At 42.2% G+C, this 19834-nt stretch overlaps 2 protein-coding genes across 7 annotated transcripts in view; both read right to left on the reverse strand.

Moving 5' to 3' along the window:
* The window catches only part of LOC115154343 (PR domain zinc finger protein 15), a 29311-nt gene extending 18188 nt beyond the window's left edge, over nucleotides 1-11123 (reverse strand). For 2 of the 5 annotated variants that reach the window (XM_029700486.1, XM_029700483.1), the window contains exons 1-7: nucleotides 10813-10898; nucleotides 9988-10027; nucleotides 6066-6159; nucleotides 5710-5863; nucleotides 2561-2713; nucleotides 2255-2357; nucleotides 2006-2092 (exon numbers count right to left, since the gene is read on the reverse strand). In XM_029700486.1, coding sequence (XP_029556346.1) covers nucleotides 2006-2092; nucleotides 2255-2357; nucleotides 2561-2713; nucleotides 5710-5863; nucleotides 6066-6159; nucleotides 9988-10018 — 622 coding nt within the window. In that variant the 5' untranslated portion in view covers nucleotides 10019-10027; nucleotides 10813-10898. Of the gene's footprint in view, nucleotides 1-2005; nucleotides 2093-2254; nucleotides 2358-2560; nucleotides 2714-5709; nucleotides 5864-6065; nucleotides 6160-9987; nucleotides 10028-10268; nucleotides 10438-10812 lie in introns of those variants that run through there. The other 3 variants (XM_029700484.1, XM_029700485.1, XM_029700487.1) reach the window with 3 other exon arrangements.
* Nucleotides 11124-17292: 6169 nt separating this feature from the next.
* LOC115154346 (C2 domain-containing protein 2) overlaps nucleotides 17293-19834 on the reverse strand; it is a 28635-nt gene continuing 26093 nt past the window's right edge. For both annotated transcript variants that reach the window (XM_029700492.1, XM_029700493.1), the window contains exon 13: nucleotides 17293-19009. In XM_029700492.1, coding sequence (XP_029556352.1) covers nucleotides 18759-19009 — 251 coding nt within the window. In that variant the 3' untranslated portion in view covers nucleotides 17293-18758. The remainder of the gene's footprint in view (nucleotides 19010-19834) is intronic.

The following is a 19834-nucleotide window of genomic DNA, read 5'->3' on the forward strand; positions in this document are numbered from 1 at the left end:
CAATAGGAAACAGATTTTAGCAGGTGCGTCCTGTCTTCATGGCGTGCTCAAACACGAATTTCCAAGACTGTGTCCCTGTACTAAAACAGATTTTTCTTACTAGTTTTTGAAGTTACAAGCCTGAAACCTTGACCATAGATTGGCTAGCACAGGGTGTCAGCATAGGAATTGCATCCAGGGAGCTAATTTTCAATATGACCTTTTACTTGCCATTCTAAGAGGACGGTCTCTCTCTCAAAAATAAATCAGGCTGGTTTTTCTTTGGATTTTCTCCTACCATATCTATTGTGTTATATTCTCCTACATTATTTTAATATTTCTACAAACTTCAAAGTGTTTTCTTTCAGTCAATCAGTTGTATTGTGACAAGGTAGGGGTGGTATACAGAAGTTAGCCATATTTGATAAAATACCAAGTCCATATTATGGCAAGAACAGCTCAAATAAGCAAAGAGAAACTACAGTCCATCCTAACTTTAAGACATGAAGGTCAGTAAATACGGAAAATTTCAATAACTTTGAAAGTTTCTTCAAGTGCAGTCGCAAAAACCATCAAGTGCTATGACAAAACTGGCTCTCATGAGGACCGCCACAGGAAAGGAAGACCCAGAGTTAATAAAGGCTTCACAGAGTTCAAGTAACAGACACATCTCAACATCAAATGTTCAGAGGAGACTGAGTGAATCAGGCCTTCATGGTCGAATTGCTGCAAAGAAACCACTACTAAAGGACACCAAAAAGAAGAACAGACTTGCTTGGGCCAAAAAACGAGCAGTGGACATTAGACCGGTGAAAATCTGTCCTTTGGTCTGATGAGTCCAAATTTGAGATTTTGGTTACAACCGCCGTGTCTTTGTAGGACGCAGAGTAAGTGAACGGATGATCTCCGCATGAATGGTTCCCACCGTGAAGCATGGAGGAGGAGGTGTGATGGTGCTTTGCTGGTGACACTGTCTGTGATTTATTTAGAATTCAAGGCACACTTAACCAGCATGGCTACCACAGAAATCTGCAGCGATACACCATCCCATCTGGTTTGCGCTTAGTCCCACTATCATTTGTTTTTCAACAAGACAATGACCCAACACACATCCAGGCCGTGTAAGGGCTCTTTGACCAAGAAGGAGAGTGATGGACTGCTGCATCAGATGACCTGCCCTCCACAATCACCCGACCTCAACCCAAATGAGTTGGACAGCAGAGTGAAGGAAAAGCAGCCAACAAGTGCTCAGTATGTGGGAACTCCTTCAAGACTGTTGGAAAAGCTTTCCAGGTGAAGCTGGTTGAGGGATTTTTTTTTTTTACCAGGTAAGTTGACTGAGAACACATTCTCATTTACAGCAACGACCTGGGGAATAGTTACAGGGGAGAGGAGGGGGGTAAAAGAGCCAATTGTAAACTGGGGATTATTAGGTGACCGTGATGGTTTGAAGGCCAGATTGGGAATTTAGCCAGGACACCGGGGTTAACACCCCTACTCTTACGATAAGTGCCATGGGATCTTTAATGACCTCAGAGAGTCAGGACACCCGTTTAACGTCCCATCCGAAAGACGGCACCCTACACAGGGCAGTGTGAAGGGTGTCCTGGGATATTGGGATATTTTTTAGACCTGAGGAAAGAGTGCCTCCTACTGGCCCTCCAACACCACTTCCAGCAGCATCTGGTCCATCCAGGGACTGACCAGGACTAACCCTGCTTAGCTTCAGAAGCAAGCCAGCAGTGGTATGCAGGGTGGAATGCCAAGAGTGTGCAAAGCTGTCATCAAGGTAAAGAGTAGCTACATTGAAGAATCTAAAATCTAAAATATGTTGAATTGTTGAACACTTTTTTGGTTACTACATAATTCCATGTTGTTTCATAGTTTTGATGTCTTCACTATTATTCTACAATGTAGACAATAGTAAAAAAGAAAGAAAAACCCTTGAATGAGTAGGTGTGTCCAAACTTTTGACTGGTACTGTATGTCCGCAAAGTATTTGTGGCATCTCTGGAAGTGAACTCACCTGCATCCTTCTCTCCCACCACTAGGGGCAGTGATGGTCCAACTTTACCCAAAGTCCCCTCTGGCTTGGTACAGGCAGTATGCACAACTGAAGGAAAAACAATAGTACAACAATTTCACATATTTCACATTCATTATGAGTTTAGTATCAGAACACTTAATCAATCTGCGTTAAGAGTAGGGTGAAAGCTACAGTACACCAGTTTGCATCTCAGGGGACAATGATGCAGAATCCAGTGGAGCTCCATACCTGCTGGAGGTGGAGGGACTGGGGCTTTCAGCATGGGCCTCTCCATCTTCTTGGCATAGAAGGCCCCATACCAAACCCTCAGCTCAGACCCTGGCAGGACATCCTGGGGAAAAGACAGAGGGTTACAATATAAAAGTAGAGTGAATAATCTCCGTGTCTGAGATCTCTCTTCCAGTTATTAGTGATGTATTGCCCATGGACACCAAATAGTACGCTAGTGTGGATATTGGGACCTATCCACTACAGAATGGACAAAACTGTTCTCAGTTGCTTTGGTTGGGAGTATTAGTATATGATATATGATACCTGTGAGGTGTTGAAGTAGACCTCATCGTCGTGCTGGTAAGCAGTCATGTTCTGGTGCTGATGGTCAGTGGCGGGCCGAACCAGCATCATCCAGTTACAGTCATCCTCATTGGCTGCATCAAAACAGACTACCTGGTTATCTCTCTGGAAGATCTGTCAAGGCCACCAACAAAACAAAGACACAGAGAATACAGAGTGGGATATTAGCACCATTGCAAACAACATATAGACATACAGTTGAAGTCAGAAGTTTACATACACCTTAGCCAAATACATTTAAACTCAGTTTTTCACAATTCCTGAGTGATTTGTAAGTGACCCCAAACTTTTGAACGGTAATGTGTGTATATATATATATATATACACACACACGGTACATACATACACACAGTTGAAGTCGGAAGTTTACATACACCTTAGCCAAATACATTTAACCTGTTTAGGATAGGGGGCAGTATTTTCACGGCCGGATAAAAAACGTACCCGATTTAATCTGGTTATTACTCCTGCCCAGAAACTAGAATATGCATATAATTATTTGATTTGGATAGAAAACATCCTAAAGTTTCTAAAACTGTTTGAATGGTGTCTGTGAGTATAACAGAACTCATATGGCAGGCCAAAACCTGAGAAGATTCTATATGGGAAGTGCCCTGTCTGACCATTTCTTGGCCTTCTGTAGCCTCTTTATCGAAAATAGAGGATCTCTGCTGTAACGTGACATTTTCTAAGGCTCCCATAGGCTCTCAGAAGGCGCCAGAACGTTGAATGATAACTCTGCAGTCCCTGGGCGAAAAACAGTAGGGGTTGTGGAAAGTGGTCGTTCTGAGAACAATGACACTGGCGCGCATGTGAAGACTCCATTTTCTATTTTCCGTGTTTGAACGAAAACAAGGTCTCCCGGTTGGAATATTATCGCTATTTTACGAGAAAAATCGCATAGAAATTGATTTTAAACAGCGTTTGACATGCTTCGAAGTACGGTAATGGAATATTTTGACATTTTTTGTCACGATACGCGCCGGCGCGTCACCCTTCGGATAGTGTCTTGAATGCAAGAACAAAACACAGCTATTTGGATATAACTATGGATTATTTGGAACCAAAACAACATTGGGTGTTGAAGTAGAAGTTCTGGGAGTGCATTCTGACGAAGAACAGCAAAGGTAATCCAATTTTTCTTATAGTAAATCTGAGTTTGGTGAGTGCCAAACTTGGTGGGTGTCAAAATAGCTAGCCATGATGGCCAGGCTATCTACTCAGAATATTGCAAAATGTGCTTTCACCGAAAAGCTATTTTAAAATCGGACACCGCGATTGCATAAAGGAGTTCTGTATCTATAATTCTTAAAATAATTGTTATGTTTTTTGTGAACGTTTATCGTGAGTAATTTAGTAAATTCACCGGAAGTTTTCGGTGGGTATGCTAGTTCTGAACGTCACATGCTAATGTAAAAAGCTGGTTTTTGATATAAATATGAACTTGATTGAACAAACATGCATGTATTGTATAACATAATGTCCTAGGAGTGTCATCTGATGAAGATCATCAAAGGTTAGTGCTGCATTTAGCTGTGGTTTTGGTTTTTGTGACATTATATGCTAGCTTGAAAAATGGGTGTGTGATTTTTGCTTTCGTTGTAAAGCCTTTTTGAAATTGGACAATGTGGTTAGATAAAGGAGAGTCTTGTCTTTAAAATGGTGTAAAATAGTCATATGTTTGAAAAAGTTTTGGGATTTTTGAGGTGTTTGTAATTCGCGCCACGCTCTATCATTGGATATTGGTGAGGCGTTCCGCTAGCGGAACATCTAGATGTAAGAGGTTTTAAGCTCAGTTTTCACAATTCCTGACATTTAATCATAGTAAAAATTCCCTGTCTTAGATCAGTCAGGATCACCACTTTATTTTAAGAATGTGAAATGTCAGAATAATAGTAGAGAGAATGATTTATTTCAGCTTTTATTTCTTTCATCACATTCCCAGTGGGTCAGAAGTTTACATACATACACTCAGTTAGTATTTGGTAGCATTGCCTTTAAACTGTTTAACTTGGGACAAATGTTTCAGGTAGCCTTCCATAAGCTTCCCACAATAAGTTGGGTGAATTTTGGCCCATTCCTCCTGACAGAGATGGTGTAACTGAGTCAGGTTTGTAGGCCTCCTTGCTCGCACAGGCTTTTTCAGTTCTTCCCACATATTTTCTATAGGATTGAGGTCAGGGCTTTGTGATGGCCACTCCAAAACCTTGACTTTGTTGTCCTTAAGCCATTTTGCCACAACTTTGGAAGTATGCTTGGGGTCATTTTCCATTTGGAAGACCCATTTGTGACCAAGCTTTAACTTCCTGACTGATGTCTTGAGATGTTGCTTCAATATATCCACATCATTTTCGTTCCTCATGATGCCATCTATTTTGTGAAGTGCACCAGTCCCTCCTGCAGCAAAGCACCCTCACAACATGATGCTGCCACCCCCGTGCTTCACAGTTGGGATGGTGTTCTTCGGCTTGCAAGCGTCCCCCTTTTTCCTCCAAACATAACGATGGTCATTATGGCCAAACAGTTCTATTTTTGTTTCATCAGACCAGAGGACAATTCTCCAAAAAAGTACGATCTTTGTCCCCATGTGCAGTTGCAAACCATAGTCTGGATTTTTTATGGCGGTTTTGGAGCAGTGGCTTCTTCCTTGCTGAGCGGCCTTTCAGGTTATGTCGATATAGGACTCGTTTTACTGTGGATATAGATACTTTTGTACCTGTTTCCTCCAGCATCTTCACAAGGTCCTTTGCTGTTGTTCTGGGATTGATTTGCACTTTTCGCACCAAAGTACATTCATCTCTAGGAGAGCGGTATGATGGCTGCGTGGTCCCATAGTGTTTATACTTGCGTACTATTGTTTGTACAGATGAACGTGGTACCTTCAGGTGTTTGGAAATTGCTCCCAAGGATGAACCTTGGGAATGATGAATGCACAAAGTAGATGTCCTAACCGACTTGCCAAAACTATAGTTTGTTAACAAGAAATCTGTGGAGTGGTTGAAAAATGAGTTTTAATGACTCCAACCTAAGTGTATGTAAACTTCCGACTTCAACTGTATAAGACATACACATCTTCTCCATAAAATTAGCACCCTATGTTGAGAAAGCACCTTCAGAGGAAACAGGCCTTCTTTGTCCAGGTGGGACACCCTCTTAGTCTCAAACGGTCCAAACCTGGTCCTATTGACCAACCGTCGGAGGACAAACACTCCCTCCTTTCCATCTGGCACCTGTCTGATCTCCAGATTTTCCGGCAGAGAGGACCTGACCAATGACAAACACAAACAATACAACATCTACCAATACATAGCCTCCTCCATTTCTGTTCCTCAGATATCAGGTTAAATATTGCCATCTTTAAAGACACCATTTGTAAGATTTTAAGCTAAGCTAGAAACCCTCTCCATGCTGGAGTCAACTCGGTAACCCTCTCATTGTGTATTTTGCATGGTGGACTTTTACTCACCGAGCTCTGCTGAGAACGAATGAGTCCTGTACAGTCACTACTGGTCCCAGCTCTGGACACTCAGAGTCATGATACTGCCCACAGTCCTCACACCCTGAGAGGTACCATCAAAAAGTCACTTATCAGATACCACATATCCAACCTGGTCTCAGAGCATTTAGAATTATACTGTATATAAATGTGGGACACTCCATTTAGTATGACATGTTACATTTCATATGGTATGTATTCATTTGTGGCTGTCCATCACCCATTTCGTATGATATGTTACTTATTACAATTCATATTATATGTTACGAATTTGCAAAACGTATGATATGTTACTAATTCTAGCTAGGTGGCTAACGTTAGCTAGCTCGCTAAAATTTGCTTGGCTAGTGGTTAAGGTTAAGTTTAGGAGTTTGGTTAAAGGGCTATGGTTAGGGTTAGCTAAAAGGGTTACAATTAGGGGTAGGGATAGTTAACATGCTAAGTAGTTGCAAAGTAGCTAAAAAGTAGTAAGTAGTTGAAAAGTTGCTAGTTAGCTAAAATGCTAAAGTTGTCTGTGATGAGATTCGAACTTGCAATCTTTGGGTTGCTAGACGTTCACGTTATACGCCCACTTCGACCAACCACCCTCCTTTCGTTTTTGCCTTAAAGTAACCATCTGTCTTAAGTAACCATACCAAACATAACATATAGTATTTTTTTTATTTATTTGTATTTATTTTTTAGGGGGTAGATGAGCTTTAACCCATTTTACTATACATGACTTTAACCCATTTTATAAGAGATCGTCCAAAATGTAAATGTTCCAGGCATTTATCTATAAACTCCAGTCGTACTTTATCAAAAGCCTTTTCAAACTCAGCTATGAATAGCAGGCCTGGTTTCCCAGATTTTTGATAGTGTTCTATTGTTTCCAGTACTTGTCTTATATTATCTCCAATGTATCATCCATGTAAAAAACCTGTCTGATTAGAAAGAGTAATATCCGACAATACCTTTTTAATTCTATGCGCTACACATTTTGCTATAATTTTTTAAGTGTAAGGGGCCTCGACTTTTTTTTCATGGACTGGATCTTTAGATTTACCACTTGTATCCTGTTTCAGTAAAATTAAATCAGACCTTCTTGTTGAATGTCCGATAATCTATCATTTACATAGGAGTGGTTAAAACATGCTAATAACGATCCTCTGAGTATATCATAAAATACACCTCAATTGGTATGCCATCCAGCCCTGGAGTTTTCCCGGCCTTAAAGGCTTTAATTCCATCAATAATATAATTTGGTGAATCAAGGGTGTCATTTGTAACACGTTTCAGTAAATAATTTTTGGTAGCATTTCTATGTTGAAGATTAAAAAAGTATTTGGTGCATTTTCCCCCATTTCCATCCAGTTTGCTTTATTTTTATAATATATTACACTTGATCTTTCTTGAATAAGTTCCTCCATTTCTTTTTGTTTTTCCTCTAACGTGTTCTGTGCCTTTATGGTACAGTTTTTATTGCCATCTGTACTGTTAGTCCCTCTATTTCCTATGTTAATATGAACTCTTTTGACCTACATTGCTTTCGTTTTAGAGCTGAGTACTGACCTCTAAAGGCACATTTAAAAGTGTCCCATACAATAAGATAATCTGGATCCTCGCCCATAAGGATATTCAGTAAGAGTTATGTATATGCCAATTATCTGATGGTCCGACCGCATTTTGTCCCCTATCAACACTTTTAAACGTTTGGTGCCAACGAGAAATATATAACTAGCTTGATTGAGCCTCCACCATGTATATCTCACTAGGTCAGGATATTAAACCTCCTCCATGTATATCTCACTAGGTCAGGATATTAAACCTCCTCCATGTATAGCTCACTCAGTCAGGATATTTAAGTCTCCATATATCCACTAGTTCCAATATATCCATGACATTCATGATTTCCTTAAGAGCATGAGGGTGATAGTTTGTAGTGTGATTTCCTTTATGGTCCATTGAGGTATTTAAATAGTATTATAATCCCCCACCATAATAATAGAGTTGTGTATTGCTTGTAGGGTTGATAATTGATTATATATATTTTCAAATAAATGATTTGGTCCGTAAAGGTTAATGAGCCATATCTGTTTATGGTCCAATAACATATTTAAAATAATCCATCTACCTTGCAGATCTGTTTGAACAATTTGCACATTCAGATCAAAATTACTGTTAATTAATATCATCACCCCTTTTTAGTTTCTTTGCCCATGGGAGAAGTATATTTCACTCCCCCAGTCCTTTTTCTACACAACTTCAACTAAAATGGTTGAATGAGTTTCCTGTAAACAATAGATATTATATTCCTTCTCTTTTAGCCAGGTAAATACTGATAGTCTTTTCTTATTATCTGCTAAGCCATTACAATTAGAACTGTCTATACTTATTTCACCAATTACCATAATGAGATACAAGTTTCAAATCTATTTATCATAATATGTATTTGTAAATTTACCATTACAAAGTACCATAGTGATTGAGTGTCCATATAACTATACCATGATATTTGTATTGCTACTAAGTAACCCTCCAATTGTTCTCCACTATTCCACCTGTTAAAGCCCCTCCAAATCACAAATTGGGTAGTCATCCCAGTGACTGACCGGCCACCCCCATCCGCCCGGATCCCTAGGCCCCACAAGAGGCCAGGATCCATCCTTTGAAAAGAGCACACAGTGCCACCCACAGAACTGAAGCAGATTTCCGCTAAAAGCATTTCCATTGCTCTTACCTCAATTTGCTTTATACATAGCTCTTTAAAAAAAACGATACGCAAGATTTTTGAAAATGTATCTCAATTCCCATCATTAACAATAAATAGGCATAATAATGTTGATAGTTCAGTTCAAGCAATTATTATTATAGCAAACAATTATTGTGATTCATCCTATATTGACCGTAACATCCTTACCCCCTAGCAACAGATGTGGGATACACACACACACACACAAACACACACACACACTCTTACACACTCAACCCCTTTTCGGCACAATCAACCATAAGCTCAGATCCTCAACGGTTGTTACATCACAGAGCCCAACTCAAGAAAAGACTTGATTTACAAATGCATATCCAGTTACAGCTGTTTGAGAAAGCATGCAAGATTGAGCAAAATTGGCAAAAATGGGGAGATTTGATTAACCAATGTTAAGTCCTAGGTGATGGAGATCAGATACACTGGTCCCCCATTGTGACCATTTTCCTAAGCCTCTTTGTGCAGTCAGACCTTTGATTATATTATTGTGACCCCACCAGGGTCACAATAATATGCCCCCTCTCTGATTGTCCGATTGTGACCCCCTCCCCATGGGTTACTGCAGCCAGTGTTGCCAGCCCTGTCACTACCTGGTTGGGGGTACCACACCGGCTAGGTACAAGGTCATCAAGGTTCTCATTAGCAGCTTTGAGAATGTCCTTGTATATTATGCTCTCCCATCAGGGGGCGCTGGCTTTGTAGGACCAACCCTGCCAGGCAGGCTCAGAATCTTGAGGGGGTCATGCTGCTCTAGTAGGTCTCTGTCCACATTCCTCTTTCTGTTTAGGCTGCATATAGGCAACTTACAGCAGGCATACAGTATTATCCTAAATGGAGTGGGGCAATTTACGTACAGAATAATACGAAATGCTCTGAGACGAGGTTGACATATCACATACCCTTCCCAATGGGCACACACTGGTTGAATCAACCTTGTTTCCATGTAATTTCAATGAAATGATGTTGAATCGACGTCTGTGCCCAGTGGGTTATGTCTAAATAGGCACAGGCATGCACAATGTGAAATACACACATATGCACCTGTAGGGTGCCACACACACGCATGTGCAGACCAAGTGAGAGCTACAATAGAATGGCAATGCGCACTTTGCCATTTCAAGGCATTGAAGTTTTCAGTATACTCACAGATAAACTCATCTGGTGTTTGCTCCGTCATTATGACAATCTACAATTTCAAAAAAAAAGGAGAAAGGGATGGTGTTACAAACCTTTGTAACATGTGTATCATTTGCTTTATTGAAATCAAAACTTTCAAGAGTTTAAAGGGTCATGGAAGATAAGGAACCAATGCTATTTACAAGATCAGTAGGCTACCTATTTTTACTTAGAGATTATCATTACATTATTACAACATGATCATTATAGAGAGAGGCTGTTGGTTGCAAGAGAAATACATGTATAAATACCAAATATGTTGGTCAACTTAATTAATTCTGAAGAATGTATGCAATCCTCTGAAGTGGACCAAAGGAGTGGCTGATGTAAGGCCTACACTTCTTGATTCATGTGGATAAATCCACCTGGAGCTATATTCTGGACAAAAACAGTGGTGTGGTAAATGTATGGAGACTTCACTAAAGCAAAGGCCATAACGTTACACTTCTCCAGTATGAAAATAACGCTATACATTTCACGCTAATCACAATTAACCAGGGGAGTAGCTACACAATAAGAATAGGATCCCGGTTTTCACCGGTTTCCGAACTCTAGCCGGGTTTTAACTCAGATCTCAGTCTCGTATTTTGCGGAATGCAAATGTAACAAAGAACAATCGGCATGGCGGATGGAATGGAGACGCAAACCCCATCTGGAGCCAGTACATTTCAACGTCAGAACGGCGTTATTCTGACCCTCCGGGAGTTTCCGTGTGCACCATGCAAACTAAAAATATTGTGTTCTGCACGGTGGCACAATTGTTGTTTGTTCAAACTGCAGAAATAAACACGTTACCTGCTATCCAACTACTACACATTTACAGAATCCTGACTCCGGGTTCCAATCCGCTCCAGAAACCGCGCAAGACCGGAAATGCAGTGAAGTGTAGTCTGGGAATCGTAGTTTTGCTCAATCGCTCGCGTTATCAAATGGACAATTAAACACGTTTTTAAAATAACATCTTATTCATTACAAATTTGCTTTACACAACCAGATCACCTATTTCAATGCAATATATCTATATTTTCACATGAACAATAGGCTATTGAAAACCAAACTGCACTCATTCAGTCCACACTTTGAATACGCAAATAACCATGGCCCTCTGAGTGTAAACAGAATGGAAGGGGCGAAGGGAGAGGGTTTACTCCCTCCCAAAATCTGTCCACGTTAAGTAGATCATGAATTATTAAGCAAGTGAGGAGTTTTTGTAGTGTCGAATTTAGTCAGGAGAAAAAAAACTATTGCTATTTTGATACATGAGGCCTTATTTGATATAATAGAAGTTTCGTTGTACTTAGGTTGTTACGAGTGTACTGATATAACTGTGATGCACGTGACTTCCCAGCAACTTTGAGGAAAACGCTTAATATCAGAATTGCCCCCACAGAAATTCGAGACGGTCTATGCATATTCATTAGGCTAGCGTAGCATCTCACTACATTGAAAACAGGCAGTTGACGTTAACTCCCTCATAAAAAAAATTGAGATGTATCCACCAATCCAAAGACAGGAATAAGCGGGAGCTTGACAGCCAACCATTCAACTCTGCGAACAAGGAATCCTATTGTTAGGGCGGATCAGAGCCATATATTTAGTTACGCTAACTTTTACAATTTTGAATGTTATTCTAATTCTAGACATTCAGTTAAATATCATTGATTAAATATTCCCCACGTAATGTTAATGGGGAGCTGACACGGCTGCCATACAATGTTGAAGTGTAAAGTAAATGCATCATATAGCATAATCTGCATTGGCTAAATACATAGCTGTGGGGCGGATATACAGTGCATTCTGAAATGATTCAGACCCCTAGACTTTTTCCACATTTTGTTATGTTACAGCGTTATTCTAAAATTGATTACATTGTCATTATGGGGTATTGTGTGTAGATTGAGGGGGGGGGGGAAACAAAGCAAAAATGTATATATATATTACATTTACCTAAGTATTGAGACCCTTTACTCAGTAGTTTGTTGAAGCACCTTCGGCAGCAATTACAGCCTCAAATCTTCTTGGATATAACACTACAACCTTGGCACACCTGTATTTGTGGAGTTTCTCCCATTCTTCTCTGCAGATCCTCTCAAGCTCTGTCCGGTTGGATGGGGAGCGTTGCTGCACAGCTATTTTCAGGTCTCTCCAGACATCTTCGATCGGGTTCAAGTCCGGGCTCTGGCTGGGCCACTCATGGACATTCAGAGATTTGCCCCAAAGCCACTCCTGCGTTGTCTTGGCTATGTGCTTAGGATCGTTGTCCTGTTGGAAGTTGAACCTTCATCCCCGTCTGAGGTCCTAAGTGCTCTGGAGCAGGTTTTCTTCAAGGATCTCTCTGTACTTCACTCCTTTCATCTTTCCCTCGATCCTAACTTGTCTCCCAGTCCCTGCCGCTGAAAAACATCCCCACAGCATGATGCTGCCACCACCACCATACTTAACAATAGCGATGGTGCCAGGTTTCCTCCAGGCGCGAAGCTTGGCATTCAGGCCAAAGAGCTCAATATTGGTTTCATCAGACCAGAGTATCTTGTTTCTCATGGTGTGAGAGTCCTTTTGGCAAATTCCAAGCGGGCTGTCATGTGCCTTTTACTGAGGAGTGGCTTGTCTGGCCACTTTACCATAAAGGCCTGATTGGTGGAGTGCTAGGCCCTTCTCCCCGATTGCTGTTTGGCCAGGCGGTCAGCTCTAGGAAGAGTCTTGGTGGTTCCAAACTTCTTCCATTTAAGAATGATGGAGGCCACTGTGTTCTTGGGGACCTTCAATGCTGCAGACATTTTTGGTACCCTTCCCAAGAAGATTTAATCAATTTCAGAATAAGGCTGTAATGTAACAAAATGTGGAAAAAGTCAAGGGGTCTGAATACTTTCCGAATGCAGTCATTGGCAGAGACACAAGCATCTTGTCATTATATCCAGAGTCTCTGGTGTACAGTTGAAGTCGGAAGTTTACATACACTAAGATTAGAGTCATTAAAACGTGTTTTGCAACCACTCCACAAATTTCTTGATAACAACTACAGTTTTGGCAAGTCAGTTAGGACATCCACTTTGTGCATGACACAAGTAATTTTTCCAACAATTGTAAACAGACAGATTATTTCACTTATAATTCACTGTATCACAATTCCAGTGGGTCAGAAGTTTACATACACTAAGTTGACTGTGCCTTTAAACAGCTTGGAAAATTCCAGAAAATTATGTCATGGCTTTAGAAGCTTCTGGCTAATTGACATAATTTGAGTCAGAAGAAGTGTTCCTGTGGATGTATTTCAAGGCCTACCTTCAAACTCAGTGCCTCTTTGCTTGACATCATGGGAAAATCAAAAGAAATCAGCCAAGACCTCAGAAAAAAATTGTAGACCTCCACAAGTCTGGTTCATCCTTGGGAGCAATTTCCAAATGCCTGATGGTACCATGTTCAGCTGTACAAACAATAGTACGTAAGTATAAACACCATGGGACCACGCAGCCGTCATACCACTCAGGAAGGAGACACGTTTTGTCTCCTAGAGATGAACGTACTTTGGTGCGAAAAGTGCAAATCAATCCCAGAACAGCAAGACCTTGTGAAGATGCTGGAGGAAACAGGTACAAAATTATCTATATCCACAGTAAAATGAGTCCTATATTGACATAACCTGAAAGGCCGCTCAGCAAGGAAAAAGCCACTGCTCCAAAGCAAGACTATGGTTTGCAACTGCACATGGGGACAAAGATCGTACTTTTTGGATAAATGTCCTTTGGTCTGATGAAACAAAAATATTATTATTTGGCCATAATGACCATCGTTATGTTTGGAGGAAAAAGGGGGAGGCTTGCAAGCCGAAGAACAGCATCCCAACCGTGAAGCACGGGGGTGCAGCATCATGTTGTGGGGGTGCTTTGCTGCAGGAGGGACTGGTGCACTTCATAAAATAGATGGCATCATGAGGATGGAAAATTATGTGGATATATTGAAGCAACATCTCAAGACATCAGTCAGGAAGTTAAAGCTAGGTCGCAAATGGGTCTTCCAAATGGACAATGACCCCAAGCATACTTCCACTGTTGTGGCAAAATGGCTTAAAGACAACAAAGTCAAGGTATTGGAGTGGCCATCACAAAGCCCTGACCTCAATCCTATAGAAAATTTGTGGGCAGAACTGAAAAGCGTGTGCGAGCAAGGAGGCCTACAAACCTGACCCAGTGACACCAGCTCTGTCAGGAGGAAGGGGCCAAAATTCACCCAACTTATTGTGGGAAGCTTGCGGAAGAACACCCGAAACGTTTGACCCAAGTTAAACAATTTAAAGGCAATGCTACCAAATACTAATTGAGTGTATGTAAACTTCTGACCCACTGGGAATGTGATGAAAGAAATAAAAGCTGAAATAAGTCACTCTACAATTATTCTGACATTTCACATTCTTAAAATAAGTGGTGATCCTAACTGACCTAAGACAGGGAAGTTTTACTAGGATTAAATGTCAGGAATTGTGAAAAACTGAGTTTAAATGTATTTGGCTAAGGTGTATGTAAACTTCCGACTTCAACTGTAGATGTGATCTCCATATGAACATTGCATTACATAAACATTTAATTGCATAAAATAGGTGTGGCCTCAACTTTAATACATAGCCCTATTATGTCAGAAAAGGGAAACAAGCTTTTTTTCACAGCTTGAAAGAACAGCACACTTCAGTGGTTATTCAGACAATATTTATTGCTCAAGATGATAAACCTGATGTCAATAATTAATTAGTCATAATCCCTGCATGGCATTGACTGACATTCAATATAAGCAGTCAACCAGGTTCTGTGCATTTCAGAGCCAATGCCAATATTAAATGTCAGGAAGCAGTTAGATCAAATACAGGCCCACTGCCTATTGAAATGCATAATCTTGCACTTGTCAGTAGCCATGTTAAAGCCTGAGAAACAAGTTAGCATGGTTAAAACTTCCCACATTCTTTTTACATGGTTTTTAGATGACTTCGGGTGTCAGCATATGCCTCAATCTGCAACATGGCTCTAAAATTGATCTTATTTACTAAAACAGGGAGCAGTCAGGCCATTGGAAACTCTACCAGCAGCCCATGTCAATATTTGACCCACAACTTTTCAAAACAGCAAGAGCTTGGTACCAGGCATTTAACACACCAGCCCATTTTGTTCAATGCCCCCATCCTGGCAAATTTCTCTCCTCAAGGCCTTCATTACTAGCCAAATAAAAATTTTGCACTACATTTTAACAGGCCCAATTGGCCAAAAATGGACCAGGCCATTTGGCATTTGCCCAAACTGCCCTACGGCCAGTCCACCACTTCAAATATAACCCATACAGTATATGCAGGAGATAACTTCATTAATGCGGTTGTTCTAGATCAACACAAATGGCATGCATTTTTTTCTTCCAGCAACCTGATACCCCAGTGTAATCAGTCAGTCATACCTGGATATGATAAAAAGCAGGGCTCCTTGATTATACAGTTTTCATATGGGTTGTTGAGAGGGGGAAATTGAACTGGCCCCTCTCTCATCTCAAAGCCTTTCAAGCCATATAGCAACATTCACAAGTCCTCTGAAAACACCAGCTGATAGGCATAGAAAGCACAGTTAGGGATAGATAGCAAGGCCATGGTCACACAGACCCCAGGTCATTCTAAGACTGTTCATACCTGAAAAATTGATGATTTCCAAGAGGTAATCCCTAACACTACAATTTGTCACTACTACACTGGTAGAAGAACTGTTCTCCAGTCTTTTCAAAAGTATTGCAAACAGTAGGGCATCTGACTACTACATCCATCTTGAGTACTGCCATCATGTCCATAAGAGTATAGCAGTCCTCTCAGGAGGTTCATTTGCTGAGAAGAAAAGCAGTAGTTAACACAAAGGGAAATCATATCGAAGACAACATTCATTTAATTTACCGGTTTATGAAAAATAACAGTACAATCATTAGCTAGGTAAAAGCCCAAAGCAGTGAAACCATTCAGATTTCCCAAACTTTCCTTATCACCCTTTCAGTTAAGATGTTTAAAGCTCCGATACATTTCATTTTTAAAACAAAAAAACAGCAAAAACACAAGTAATTCAGTGGAAATGCATGTGCGCATCAACACTGCATTTTTAGTGAACACTGCAATAAGTATGCCTTGGGGTAGTATCACTTTCTTTCCCTCTCTCAGCATATGAGATCATTGGGGTTCTAGTTACCACTTCACCAACCCAAGACAGAGTTGTAGTGTAAAGAGGGCATCTTTAGGTCAGAAGACGACAATAAATTGCATATCATTTTAAAAACACTGCAATAGCTTATAAAAGAAAAGTGATAATACAAAAAACATTCAAAAATGTTAATATATAAAAAATAAATTCATCTTCTCCATGATGTCGCTGCACTGTTTTGAAATAGTGTTTATAGTGTACAATACAAAACTCAATGAATTATATATTAAAAACTAATTTTGGTCTTTCCAAAATGGTTTCAGTGTCAGGTAACGGATGAATGACATTTACCTCTTTAGATGTGTTATTTACAATACTGTCATAACTTAACTGAAATGTTTAGTCTAGCATATGATTTTCACAGTAGCTTTGAGGTTTGCATGTGAATTTATTTTAGATAAGATGTCTTGTATTACAATGTTAGGCTTTATCATCTCCCACTAGTATCAACCTTAGTGGAACAGACTGGTTCCCTTGACAACACATCAAACACCTATCTCAATCACATAGGGCCTACAGTACATAAGCTGCTTGCTATTTCTATACACTGACTGAAGAAACATTAAGAACTTTTGCTCTTTCCATGACAGACTGACCAGGTGAATCCAGTTGAAAGCTATGATCCCTTATTTATATCACTTGTTAAATCAAATTCAAATCAGTGTAGATGAAGAAGCAGAGACCGGTTAAAGAAAGATTTTTAAGCTTTTAGGGAATTGAGACATGCATTGTGTATGTGTGCTATTCTGAAGGTGAATGGGCAAGAAAAAACATTTAAGTGCCTTTGAACGGGGTATCGTAATAGGTGCCATACGCACCGGTTTGTGTCAAGAACTGCAACGCTGCTGGGTGTTTCTTGTTCAAAAGTTTCCTGTGTGTATCAAGAATGTTCAACCACCCAAAGAACATCCAGCCAACTTGACAACTGTGGGAAGCAATGGAGTCAACATAGGCCAGCATCCCTGTGGAACGCTTTCGACACATTGCAGAGTCCATGTCCCGACGAATTGAGGCTGTTCTGAGGGCAAAAAATATGATATTAGTGGAGTTGTCAACACCATTCTTTTCTCCTTTGGTCCACCTTCCATCAGATCCCATCAGGTTGCCCTGACCACCCTCAGATTGGACGAGGGTCCAGGTTGGCCACCAGTAGTTCTTCTCATGGTTTCGAAGGCCACAAATAGAGAATGTTTCAATAATGTTGCAAAAAAAAAAGGTCAACTTAAATCAAACGAAAAAATGATCTCATGAAATGGCATGAAGGTGAAAGTCATTCAAATTAGCATCACCCAAACAGATATACTCCCTATCAAATATTTCTGCTTCAAAAAAAGGTGACGGTGAAGGAAGAGCAGGAGGAAGGGAGATAAAGACAATGTTTCCCCAACTAGTAGTGTATGATTCACGGATCGGGAAGTGGGATCTCTCAGTCAGTGCAAGATGGTAGAGGTGGAGGCGGCATGGGGAGCTGGAGGACTAGAGGAGGGGAAGACGCGGGTGGTAGGGGTGGTGGAGCGGGGGGCTGGAGGACTAGAGGAGGGGAAGAAGCGGGTGGTAGGGGTGGTGGAGTGGGGGGCTGTAGAACTGGAGGAGTGGAAGAAGCGGGTGGTAGGGGTGGTGGAGTGGGGGGCTGGAGGACTAGAGGGGAAGAAGCGGGTGGTAGGGGTGGTGGAGTGGGGGGCTGGACGACTAGAGGGGAAGAAGCGGGTGGTAGGGGTGGTGGAGCGGGGGGCTGGAGGACAAGAGGGGAAGAAGCGGGTGGTAGGGGTGGTGGAGCGGGGGGCTGGAGGACAAGAGGAGGGGAAAAAGCGGGTGGTAGGGGTGGTGGAGCGGGGGGCTGGAGGACTAGAGGAGGGGAAGAAGCGGGTGGTAGGGGTGGTGGAGTGGGGGGCTGGAGGACTAGAGGGGAAGAAGCGGGTGGTAGGGGTGGTTGAGCGGGAGGCTGGAGGACTAGAGGAGGGGAAGAAGCGGGTGGTAGGGTGGTGGAGCAGGAGGCTGGAGGACTAGAGGAGGGGAAGAAGCGGGTGGTGGAGTGGGGGGCTGGAGGACTAGAGAGGAAGAAGCGGGTGGTAGGGGTGGTGGAGTGGGGGGCTGGAGGACTAGAGGAGGGGAAGAAGCAGGTGGTAGGGGTGGTGGAGCGGGAGGCTGGAGGACTAGAGGGGAAGAAGCGGGTGGTAGGGGTGGTGGAGCGGGAGGCTGGAGGACTAGAGGAGGGGAAGAAGCGGGTGGTAGGGGTGGTGGAGTGGGGGGCTGGAGGCCTAGAGGGGAAGAAGCGGGTGGTAGGGGTGGTGGAGTGGGGAGCTGGAGGCCTAGAGGAGGGGAAGAAGCGGGTGGTGGAGTGGGGGGCTGGAGGACTAGAGGAGGGGAAGAAGTGGGTGGTAGGGGTGGTGAAGTGGGGTTGCTGGAGGACTAGAGGAGGGGAAGAAGTGGGTGGTAGGGGTGGTGGAGTGGGGGGCTGGAGGATTGAGGAAGGGGTTAGAGGCGGTAGGAATGGCGGCGTGGGGGGCTCCAGAACTATCGGAGGGGGAGTCAGGCTGCGTGTTGTTCCTCCAGGGTGGGAGTGGGTGTCTGGGTTGTGGAGCCGTTGGCTTTGCTCTTGCTCTTGGGCAGCAGCTTGCGGTTCAACATCCGGCTGAAAGTGGCCGTGCGTTTCTCTCGGTCCACCGTCACAGGTTGCTCCAGGTACACTAGGTCGTTGTGCGACTGGCTCATACCCGGGTCTTTGCACTGGCGGCGCCGGCGGAAGAACAGCTTGGCACTCTTTTGCAGGAAGCCGCCTCCTGGTGGGAGGAAGAGGAGAAAACAAGACGAGGTTGTCGTAAATGAATATAATTCAACAGTAACTGAAATGGTGTCCTCTACATAGCCGCAGGAAGTAGTTTGGTGGATGGGGTTGCTGTGTTTGGGGTGGCAGTGGTGTCAGAACGGCGTGGCAGTGGTGTCAGTTCGGCAAAACCTCAGGTATGTCAAAGTGGGGTGTAGAAATACATCCACCAGTTGAAGCTCATTTACTGTACTTCTACACAACTTTAAAAAACTCTAAAATGCTATTATTTGGAGAACAGCAAAAACAAAATGTCCCCCAGACATTATCACCTCAATATGAGCTTTATATACTTCTCAAAAAAATAAAGGGAACACTAAAATAACACATCCTAGATCTGAATGAATGAATGAAATAATCTTATTAAATACTTTTTTCTTTACATAGTTGAATGTGCTGACAACAAAATCACACAAAAATAATCAACGGAAATCCAATTTATCAACCCATGGAGGTCTGGATTTGGAGTAACACTCAAAATTAAAGTGGAAAACCACACTACAGGCTGATCCAACTTTGATGTAATGTCCTTAAAACAAGTCAAAATGAGGCTCAGTAGTGTGTGTGGCCTCCACGTGCCTGTATGACCTCCCTACAACGCCTGGGCAAGCTCCTGATGAGGTGGCGGATGGTCTCCTGAGGGATCTCCTCCCAGACCTGGACTAAAGCATCCGCCAACTCCTGGACAGTCTGTGGTGCAACGTGGCGTTGGTGGATGGAGCGAGACATGATGTCCCAGATGTGCTCAATTGGATTCAGGTCTGGGGAACGGGCGGGCCAG

This window comes from Salmo trutta, chromosome 19 (assembly GCF_901001165.1).
Source record: "Salmo trutta chromosome 19, fSalTru1.1, whole genome shotgun sequence".
In the NCBI taxonomy this organism is placed as follows: domain Eukaryota; kingdom Metazoa; phylum Chordata; class Actinopteri; order Salmoniformes; family Salmonidae; genus Salmo; species Salmo trutta.